At 52.3% G+C, this 11,274-nt stretch overlaps 2 protein-coding genes across 2 annotated transcripts in view; one reads left to right on the plus strand and one right to left on the minus strand.

Moving 5' to 3' along the window:
- LOC149427573 (uncharacterized) overlaps window positions 1-6,453 on the minus strand; it is a 60,519-nt gene extending 54,066 nt beyond the window's left edge. Inside the window, exon 1 of the mRNA XM_089667896.1 lies at window positions 6,380-6,453. The gene's annotated coding sequence lies outside the window, so the exon portion shown is untranslated. The remainder of the gene's footprint in view (window positions 1-6,379) is intronic.
- A 59-nt stretch (window positions 6,454-6,512) lies between these two features.
- RBM42 (RNA binding motif protein 42) lies at window positions 6,513-11,269 on the plus strand (the record flags this gene model as incomplete). The annotated part of the gene is made up of 5 exons (XM_089667893.1): window positions 6,513-6,647; window positions 8,889-9,054; window positions 9,144-9,231; window positions 10,673-10,789; window positions 11,165-11,269. Coding segments are annotated over exons 1-5 (532 nt in total), but the record flags the coding sequence as incomplete, so codon positions are not given.
- Window positions 11,270-11,274: the final 5 nt, after the last annotated feature.

Genomic DNA, 11,274 nt, shown 5'->3' on the forward strand with positions numbered 1-11,274 from the left:
CTAATCACCGCCACCACTCACAGTGTCCCTAATCACCGCCACTACTCACAGTGTCCCTAATCACCGCCACCACTCACAGTGTCTGTAATCACCGCCACCACCACTCACAGTGTCCCTAATCACCGCCACCACTCACAGTGTCCCTAATCACCGCCACCACTCACAGTGTCCCTAATCACCGCCACCACTCACAGTGTCCCTAATCACCGCCACCACTCACAGTGTCCCTAATCACCGCCACCACTCACAGTGTCTGTAATCACCGCCACCACCACTCACAGTGTCCCTAATCACCGCCACCACTCACAGTGTCCCCAATTACCACCACCACTCACAGTGTCCGTAATCACCGCCACCACTCACAGTGTCCCTAATCACCGCCACCACTCACAGTGTCCCTAATCACCATCACTACTCACAGTGTCCCTAATCACCACCAGCACTCACAGTGTCCGTAATCACCGCCACCACTCACAGTGTCCCTAATCACCGCCACCACTCACAGTGTCCCTAATCACCACCACCACTCACAGTGTCCCTGATCACCGCCACCACTCACAGTGTCCCTGATCACCGCCACCACTCTCAGTGTCCCTAATCACCACAACTCACAGTGTCCCTAATCACTGCCACCACTCACAGTGTCCCTAATCACCAGCACTCACAGTGTCCCTAATCACCGCCACCACTCACAGTGTCCCTAATCACCACCACCACTCAGTGTCCCTAATCACCACCACCACTCACAGTGTCCCTAATCACCATCACCACTCACAGTGTCCCTAATCACCACCACCACCACTCACAGTGTCCCTGATCACCGCCACCACTCACAGTGTCCCTAATCACTGCCACCACTCACAGTGTCCCTAATCACCGCCACCACTCTCAGTGTCCCTAATCACCGCCACCACTCACAGTGTCCCTAATCACCGCCACCACTCACAGTGTCCCTAATCACCGCCACCACTCACAGTGTCCCTAATCACCGCCACCACTCACAGTGTCTGTAATCACCGCCACCACCACTCACAGTGTCCCTAATCACCACCACCACTCACAGTGTCCGTAATCACCGCCACCACTCACAGTGTCCCTAATCACCGCCACCACTCACAGTGTCCCTAATCACCATCACCACTCACAGTGTCCCTAATCACCACCACCACTCACAGTGTCCGTAATCACCGCCACCACTCACAGTGTCCCTAATCACCGCCACCACTCACAGTGTCCCTAATCACCACCACCACTCACAGTGTCCCTGATCACCGCCACCACTCACAGTGTCCCTAATCACCGCCACCACTCTCAGTGTCCCTAATCACCACAACTCACAGTGTCCCTAATCACTGCCACCACTCACTGTGTCCCTAATCACCGCCACCACTCACAGTGTCCCTAATCACCACCACCACTCAGTGTCCCTAATCACCACCACCACTCACAGTGTCCCTAATCACCATCACCACTCACAGTGTCCCTAATCACCACCACCACTCACAGTGTCCCTGATCACCGCCACCACTCACAGTGTCCCTAATCACCGCCACCACTCACAGTGTCCCTAATCACCGCCACCACTCTCAGTGTCCCTAATCACCGCCACCACTCACAGTGTCCCTAATCACCACCACCACTCACAGTGTCCCTAATCACCATCACCACTCACAGTGTCCCTAATCACCACCACCACTCACAGTGTCCCTGATCACCGCCACCACTCACAGTGTCCCTAATCACCGCCACCACTCACAGTGTCCCTAATCACCGCCACCACTCTCAGTGTCCCTAATCACCGCCACCACTCACAGTGTCCCTAATCACCACCACCACTCACAGTGTCCCTAATCACCACCACCACTCACAGTGTCCCTAATCACCACCACCACTCACAGTGTCCCTAATCACTGCCACCACTCACAGTGTCCGTAATCACCGCCACCACTCACATTGTCCCTAATCACCGCCACCACTCACAGTGTCCCTAATCACCATCACCACTCACAGTGTCCCTAATCACCACCACCACTCACAGTGTCCGTAATCACCGCCACCACTCACAGTGTCCCTAATCACCGCCACCACTCACAGTGTCCCTAATCACCACCACCACTCACAGTGTCCCTGATCACCGCCACCACTCACAGTGTCCCTAATCACCGCCACCACACACAGTGTCCCTAATCACCACAACTCACAGTGTCCCTAATCACTGCCACCACTCACAGTGTCCCTAATCACCAGCACTCACAGTGTCCCTAATCACCGCCACCACTCACAGTGTCCCTAATCACCACCACCACTCAGTGTCCCTAATCACCACCACCACTCACAGTGTCCCTAATCACCATCACCACTCACAGTGTCCCTAATCACCACCACCACTCACAGTGTCCCTGATCACCGCCACCACTCACAGTGTCCCTAATCACCGCCACCACTCACAGTGTCCCTAATCACCGCCACCACTCTCAGTGTCCCTAATCACCGCCACCACTCACAGTGTCCCTAATCACCACCACCACTCACAGTGTCCCTAATCACCACCACCACTCACAGTGTCCCTAATCACTGCCACCACTCACAGTGTCCCTAATCACCACCACTCACAGTGTCCCTAATCACCGCCACCACTCACAGTGTCCCTAATCACCACCACCACCACTCACAGTGTCCCTAATCACTGCCACCACTCACAGTGTCCCTAATCACCACCACTCACAGTGTCCCTAATCACCACCCCACTCACAGTGTCCCTAATCACCGCCACCACTCACAGTGTCCCTAATCACCACCACCTCTCACAGTGTCCCTAATCACCACCACTACTCAGTGTCCCTAATCACCGCCACCACTCACAGTGTCCCTAATCACCACCACCACTCACAGTGTCCCTAATCACTGCCACCACTCACAGTGTCCCTAATCACCACCACCACTCACAGTGTCCGTAATCACCGCCACCACTCACAGTGTCCCTAATCACCGCCACCACTCACAGTGTCCCTAATCACCATCACCACTCACAGTGTCCCTAATCACCACCACCACTCACAGTGTCCGTAATCACCGCCACCACTCACAGTGTCCCTAATCACCGCCACCACTCACAGTGTCCCTAATCACCACCACCACTCACAGTGTCCCTGATCACCGCCACCACTCACAGTGTCCCTAATCACCGCCACCACACACAGTGTCCCTAATCACCACAACTCACAGTGTCCCTAATCACTGCCACCACTCACAGTGTCCCTAATCACCAGCACTCACAGTGTCCCTAATCACCGCCACCACTCACAGTGTCCCTAATCACCACCACCACTCAGTGTCCCTAATCACCACCACCACTCACAGTGTCCCTAATCACCATCACCACTCACAGTGTCCCTAATCACCACCACCACTCACAGTGTCCCTGATCACCGCCACCACTCACAGTGTCCCTAATCACCGCCACCACTCACAGTGTCCCTAATCACCGCCACCACTCTCAGTGTCCCTAATCACCGCCACCACTCACAGTGTCCCTAATCACCGCCACCACTCACAGTGTCCCTAATCACCACCACCACTCACAGTGTCCCTAATCACCACCACCACTCGCAGTGTCCCTAATCACCACCACCACTCGCAGTGTCCCTAATCACCACCACCACTCACAGTGTCCCTAATCACCACCACCACTCACAGTGTCCATAATCACCGCCACCACTCACAGTGTCCCTAATCACCGCCACCACTCACAGTGTCCCTAATCACCACCACTCACAGTGTCCCTAATCACCGCCACCACTCACAGTGTCCCTAATCACCACCACCACCACTCACAGTGTCCCTAATCACTGCCACCACTCACAGTGTCCCTAATCACCACCACTCACAGTGTCCCTAATCACCACCCACTCACAGTGTCCCTAATCACCACCCCACTCACAGTGTCCCTAATCACCGCCACCACTCACAGTGTCCCTAATCACCACCACCTCTCACAGTGTCCCTAATCACCACCACTACTCAGTGTTCCTAATCACTGCCACCACTCACAGTGTCCCTAATCACCACCACCACTCACAGTGTCCCCTGAAGGTGCTCCTTGGATTTTGGGCCTCTCTTTGTGGCCAGGCTGTGAAAAAGTGTTACACATGTGGTATCGCCATATTCAGGAGGAGCAGCAGAATGCTTTTCAGGGTGTAAGTCTAAGTACGTCTACGTTGTGTGTTAGAAATCTTAATAGTTAATAACTTTAGGTAAAAAAATACAAATTTAAATTTTCTTTCCTGCATTTTGCAAAAACGTGTCAAAAAGATAGAGCTCCACCTCATTTCCTGGCTGGAGGACACCCAGCATCATCTAACACTGTCCGCCCCAGCCTGACTGTCCATAGCCCCGCCCCATTTAGTCATTAGATTTCAGCTCTTACAATAACAGAGGCTCTGCATCACATGTGGGCGGTACCATGAAATACCAGATACCTAGGAAAGCACACTCCTCCTGATTGATCTTCACCTGTCCCCGCCCCTTTTATTCATTAGATTTCAGCTTTTTCAATATTGGAGGCTCGGCATCACATGTGGGCGGTACCATGCAAATGTCGGATGCCTAGGAAAGCCCACTGCTCCTGATTTATATCCCCTTTGGAATCATGGAGGCTCAGCATCACATGTGAGCAGTTCCATGCAAATGAAGCCTGCCTAGGAAAGCCCACTCCTCCTGATTGATATTCACCTGTCCCTGCCCCTTTTATTCATTAGATTTCAGCTTTTTCAATATTGGAGGCTCGTCATCACATGTGGGCGGTACCATGGAAATGCCGGATGCCTAGGAAAGCCCACTCCTCCTGATTTATATCCCCTTTGGAATCATGGAGGTTCAGCATCACATGTGAGCAGTTCCATGCAAATGAAGCCTGCCTAAAAAAAAAAAAAAAGGTAGTCAGGAAATTAGAGGTGTCATTCAAGCCCCTAGAACCCCTGAAGGTGCTCCTTGGATTTTTGGCCTCTCTGTGTGGCGGTACCATGAAAATGCCGGATATCTAGGAAAGCCCACTCCTCCTGATTTATATCCCCTTTGGAATCATGAAGGCTCAGCATCACATGTGGGCGGTTCCATGCAAAGGAAGCCTGCCGGAAAAAAAAGTCCACTCCTCCAGACCGACACCCATCCATCAAGGCATTCTTAATATTTTCATAACTCCTCCCACTGCTTGCATCAGGACTGAAAGCTCTTGAGAGGAGAACTGAGGCAGGGTGCTGTAATGTTTTTAGGAAGCTATGTACAGCACCCTGCCAGCCCCTCCAAACAGCCACGTTCTGCCTGCATTGCATAGAGAAACTCAGAGACCCACAGCATTCAGGGAAGGCAAAATATAAGCAGGGAGTTACTTCGACATTAATGCAAATCCATACCTCCCAACTTTCTGAGATGGGAACGAGGGACACCTAGTAGCAAAAGAATGTAAGTGTAGGACACACCCCCTGCCACACCCCCCTTAAAGGAGAATTATAAAAAAAAAATGATAGGTTAAACCCACAAGTGATTTTTTTTTTTTTTTTTAACCAATACTATTCCTTTATATTGGCTTTTTAAATTCAAAAATTGGATGAAAGGTTTGGCACGGGAAAACACTTTTTAATAGATAAGAAGTGCATTTTGTATACAACTCTATAGATCGGACCCCGAATGAGGAGGAAGGAGAGACGGAGGAACTTTGTTCCAAATAAAGGACAGTCCCTCCAAATCAGGGACAGCTGGGAGCTATGCAAATCATATTCAGAATATCCAATGCAAATACAGTCTTTCTGATAGACCCCTCCCATCGGCCACGATCTGCCTGCACTGCATTAGAGAAGCACAGGCACCCAGTGATGACATCTCCGTGGGTGGAAAATAAGTAACCTCCATGGAAAGATTTTATTTTATCAAGTCAATTAGAATGTTGATGATGGGGGAGGGGGAAGAACCGGGGAAGGCAAAGCATTACCGAATTAGAAGTCAGCTTTAACGTGCAAGTTACACCTTAAGATTTTGATCCTTCCCCACAGGATGCCTTTTTCATGCTCAGCCCTCCATGTTAAGGAGAATAAAAAAAATTTCAGCGATGGAAAAAGAAAACATGCGCATCGGCGCAACACGGAAAGATAACGCACGCCAACGCGCTCTAAATGCGACCCTCAGCAAGAGCAAATAATTGTAATATATCTATAATCTGATCATAGACAGTACAATGTAACCATCATCTACACAATGTATCCATATATATATATTATATATATATATACACATAAAACAATAATATTCTCCATAGATAAACACTGAAATGACAATGACAACACAAATCTGAAGACACATTATCACCAACAATGTCATCCCCCACCTCTGTATGATGACATTCCAGCCTGGGCAGATTTTTCCCTCACTCTTTCCCCACACAAAGATGGTGGCGTGACGCTGCGTCCCAGAGCACGTCCAATTTCCCCCCGCCGTCGACGTCAAGACGCAAGGGAGACAGGAAGTGACGTCGTTATCCTGCGCCCAGCTCTGTTTGGACGTTCACGGTGCTGGCAAGAGAGCCGGAGAGCTGCGAAGATGGCGGGGAAGAGCGGGGAGGATAAGTTGAAGGAGATGGAGGCGGAGATGGCGCTGTGAGTCCCCGGAGGACGGGCCTAGCCGTGCGGTGACAGAGGGAGGGGAGGGGTTTTGCAGAGCGCACCTGGCTTCCTGTTCACCCACAAAGCTGTGGCAATGAGGGAAGCATTTATCTGCTGTACACCGAGCTTCCTGTCCACCCAGCATATCTATTCTAGTAGGGGGAGAGGTTTCCTGAAGTTGGGGGGATGCATTTATCCCAAGGACAGCCAACTTCCAGTGTATTTGCAAAGAAAAAAAAGGGGGGGGGGAGTTTATTCTTGTTGGTTCGAATCCCAACCACGACACCACCTGCCTGGAGTTTGCATGTTCTCCCTGTGCGGGTTTCCTCCGGGTACTCCGGTTTCCTCCCACACTCCAAACACATGCTGGGAGGTGAATTGGCTCCTGTCTACATTGTCCCTAGTATGTGTATGAATGTGAGTTAGGGACCTTAGATTGTACGCTCCTCAGGGGCGGGGACTGATGTGAATGTACAATATATATGTAAAGTTCTGTGTAAGTACCTGAAATAAATATAAAAATAAGGGCCAGTTCCCCAAAGAGAGAGGACTGAAAGACATAAACAAGAGTACATACTGAGCCCACAGCAGTACAATCAGTCTGTAGATGCAGTAAAGCTTGTTATACTCACTGTGGAACCTAAGGGGTTAATCCTCAGCATTGTGCAAAAAGGCTGTTTGATCCTGTCTTTTCTGATCCTCCCCTTCTCCTGTCCCCAATACATCTGCTGATAGCACATAGCCCTAGGAGACACTCTGCACATGCTCAGTTTATTGTGTATGGCTAGAGAGTTCGGGGAGAGCGGGTATAGTGAATGCGGGGTCCGGGGAGAGCGGATATAGCGAATGCAGGGTCCGGGGAGAGCGGATATAGTGAATGCGGGGTCCGGGGAGAGCGGATATAGTGAATGCGGGGTCCGGGGAGAGCGGATATAGTGAATGGGGGGTCCGGGGAGACCGAATATAGTGAATGCGGGGTCCGGGGAGAGCAGATATAGTGAATGGGGGGTCCGGGGAGACCGAATATAGTGAATGCGGGGTCCGGGGAGAGCGGATATAGCGAATGCGGGGTCCGAGGAGAGCGGATATAGCAAATGCGGGGTCCGGGGAGAGCGGATATAGCGAATGCGGGGTCCGAGGAGAGCGGATATAGCGTATGCGGGGTCCGGGGAGAGCGGATATAGTGAATGCGGGGTCCGGGGAGAGCAGATATAGTGAATGCGGGGTCCGGGGAGAGCAGATATGGTGAATGCAGGGTCCGGGGAGAGCGGATATGGTGAATGCAGGGTCCGGGGAGAGCGGATATAGTGAATGCGGGGTCCGGGGAGACCGAATATAGTGAATGCGGGGTCCGGGGAGAGCGGATATAGTGAATGCAGGGTCCGGGGAGAGCGGATATAGTGAATGCGGGGTCCGGGGAGACCGAATATAGTGAATGCGGGGTCCGGGGAGAGCGGATATAGCGAATGCGGGGTCCGGGGAGAGCGGATATAGCGAATGCGGGGTCCGGGGAGAGCGGATATAGTGAATGCGGGGTCCAGGGAGAGCGGATATAGTGAATGCGGGGTCCAGGGAGAGCGGATATAGTGAATGCGGGGTCCGGGGAGAGCGGATATAGTGAATGCGGGGTCCGGGGAGAGCGGATATAGTGAATGCGGGGTCCGGGGAGAGCGGATATAGCGAATGCGGGGTCCGGGGAGAGCGGATATAGTGAATGTGGGGTCCGAGGAGAGCGGATATAGCGAATGCGGGGTCCGGGGAGAGCGGATATAGCGAATGCGGGGTCCGGGGAGAGCGGATATAGTGAATGCGGGGTCTGGGGAGAGCGGATATAGTGAATGAGGGGTCCGGGGAGAATGGATATAGTGAATGCGGGGTCCGGGGAGAGCGGATATAGTGAATGCGGGGTCCAGGGAGAGCGGATATAGTGAATGCGGGGTCCGGGGAGAGCGGATATAGTGAATGCGGGGTCCGGGGAGAGCGGATATGGTGACCGAAGGTATGGCGAACGCGGGGTCCGGGGAGGCGGGATATGGCGAACGCGGGGTCCGAGGAGGCGGGATATGGCGAACGCGGGGTCCGGGGAGGCGGGATATGGCGAACGCGGGGTCCCGGGAGGCGGGATATGGCGAACGCGGGGTCCGGGGTTTAGTAACACTTCAGTAGGCGGCCTGATTGCATTACAATTGTACAGAAATGACTGATTTGGTCTTTCGTTTGTTTTTCTTCCTTTAGATTTGAACAGGAAGTCCTGGGTGCACCAGTCGCTCTGCCCCCAGGAGATGCTGTCCCGCTGCCCATTCCTTTGGCCATCCCAGCGGTAGCGGCTGTACCGGGTGTTCCCCCCATGCCGGCTGTTCCTGTTATACGCCCCGTGATAGCCACAAACACCTACAGCCAGGTGAGTTGGGGGGATGGGATCGCGCTGCGTCAGGCCAGGCCACAGTCTCCTCTCATTGTACTAACAGCGTCTCCGTTTCCCACCCTCAGGTGCAGCAGAGTCTGGAGGCCAGGGCGGCGGCGGCGGCCAGCATTGTGGGGCCCCTGATGGTTCCTCCTTTGCCCTTTGTTGGACCAGGTAGGACTCTTGTCAGGATATAAAGATGACTCCAAGGTGTCTGAGTGCAGATTTAGAAATGTAGTTCCGTTGTAGAAGGCCATGCGCCTTATTGGCTGTGCTGGAGATATCATGGAACATGTAGTCCCGCAACACGAGGTCACCTGACACGACGGGGAACGCCCCCTGATTTGGAAGAAGGCCAGAGCAATGGAAGGAGCTGTACAATTGCTGCACTCAAGGAGAAAATGCGTTCTGCAGTGAAGGTTTACTCCGTGTTCACATACGTGCGGTGCGGTATATCACATGTGATTCGCACCGGAACCGCACCGCATTCCTGTGCAGATCACATGCGATTTGTGTGCAAAGCGACCGCCCCCGCACCAAATACACGCAGGATCCTTTTTTGGATCCGCACTAGAATCGGATGGCACGGGTATTCACACCTATGTGATTCAATTCTGCATATCACACCGCGTTTTGCAGACCGATTTCGGGGTGTCGTCATCATACACACGCAGCGGTTCGCATGAACGGGGTGCAGTTGTGATGCGGTGCGGAAAATGTTGCACCACATCAGTGCGAACCTGGGCTAAAAGTATGTGAACCCTTATTTTATAAAACAATCTATTTACTATAAAATAGAAATGAAAGGCAAAATATATATATATATATAAAAAGTGAGCACATGCCCTCTGTTCTCAGGTGCGTAAAGAGCTGGGGCAGGAGAAACAGCAGTACACTGATCTTCCCAGTGGAAGGCTGTGGGGGTGGGGGTCAGAACAAGTCTGATCATTGGAGGAGAGCAGGCTGTGTATGTGGGGGTCAGAACAAGTCTGATCATTGGAGGAGAGCAGGCTGTGTATGGGGGGAGGGGGGGTGTCAGAACAAGTCTGTTCATTGGAGGAGAGCAGGTTGTTTATGTGGGGGAGGGGTCAGAACAAGTCTGATCATTGGAAGAGAGCAGGCTGTGCATTTGAGGGGGGGGGGGGGGGGTCAGAACAAGTCTGATCATTGGAGGAGAGCAGGCTGTTTATGTGGGGGTGGGGGTCAGAACAAGTCTGATCATTGAAGGAGAGCAGGCTGTGTATGTGGGGGAGGGGGGGGGGGGGTCAGAACAAGTCTGATCATTGGAAGAGAGCAGGCTGTGCATTCGAGGGGGGGTCAGAACAAGTCTGATCATTGGAGGAGAGCAGGCTGAATTCTCAGCTTAGCTAGAGAACTGACCACGCTGTGTCCTTCTGCCTAGCGTGGTCAGTTTTTACTAGGAAATCAGAGGGGCTGGCAGGGACACCAGGGATTTAACAAAAAAGAAGGAATACAAAGAGAACAGGGGACGTCATTCAAGGATGTAGTTCAGCAGACACCTATCCAGAATGTGGAATGTTGGGGTTACATCTTCTTTAATACTGCTTCAAGGTAGAATTGTAATTCCGGTGTTTTTCCTTTTCTTCGTCTGCAGCGATTCCGCCCCCGAGGCCTCCGGTGATGAGACCCAGCTTCATCCCCCACGCGTTACAGCGGCCAATGGAGCCCCGGCCGTCCTTCATCCCCCACGTCCTGCAGCAGCAACGAGCATGTAGGTATTCATCCTGACTGTCTGCGTCACATGACCGAGCGCAGTAACCTCATTCGTTGGTCTGATTCTACTGACCTGATTGGCGGTTGCAGCACATGCTTTGCCTTACAACTCCGATGTTGTGCCTGCTTGTGTGCCCCCATAGCAAGCTGCTTGAGGTGGGGGCACCAAACAGGAGGGAGAGGCCAGGAGCGCCGGCGAGGGACCCGAGAAGAAGAGAATGCAAAACCATTACACAGAGCAGGTAAGTATCACTTGTTTGGTTTTTTTTTTGTGTTTTTTTAGTTTGTTTTGTTTTTTAAAAAAACAAGACTTTAGTATCACTTTTTAATAAATTGTTTTTCTTTTTTTTTTTTTCTTATCTTTCCATGGCAGTGGGTCCTCGACATCCAGGCATGCCTCCTCCGCAGCCCCTGATGTCTCATCCGATGCATGGCCCCCCTCCGATGATCCCGCCTCCCCCTATGGCGATCCGCACAGGCCCT

Source organism: Staurois parvus, unplaced genomic scaffold, assembly GCF_062004578.1.
Source record: "Staurois parvus isolate SC_StPar_1 unplaced genomic scaffold, SC_StPar_1.0 ptg003650l, whole genome shotgun sequence".
NCBI lineage: Eukaryota > Metazoa > Chordata > Amphibia > Anura > Ranidae > Staurois > Staurois parvus.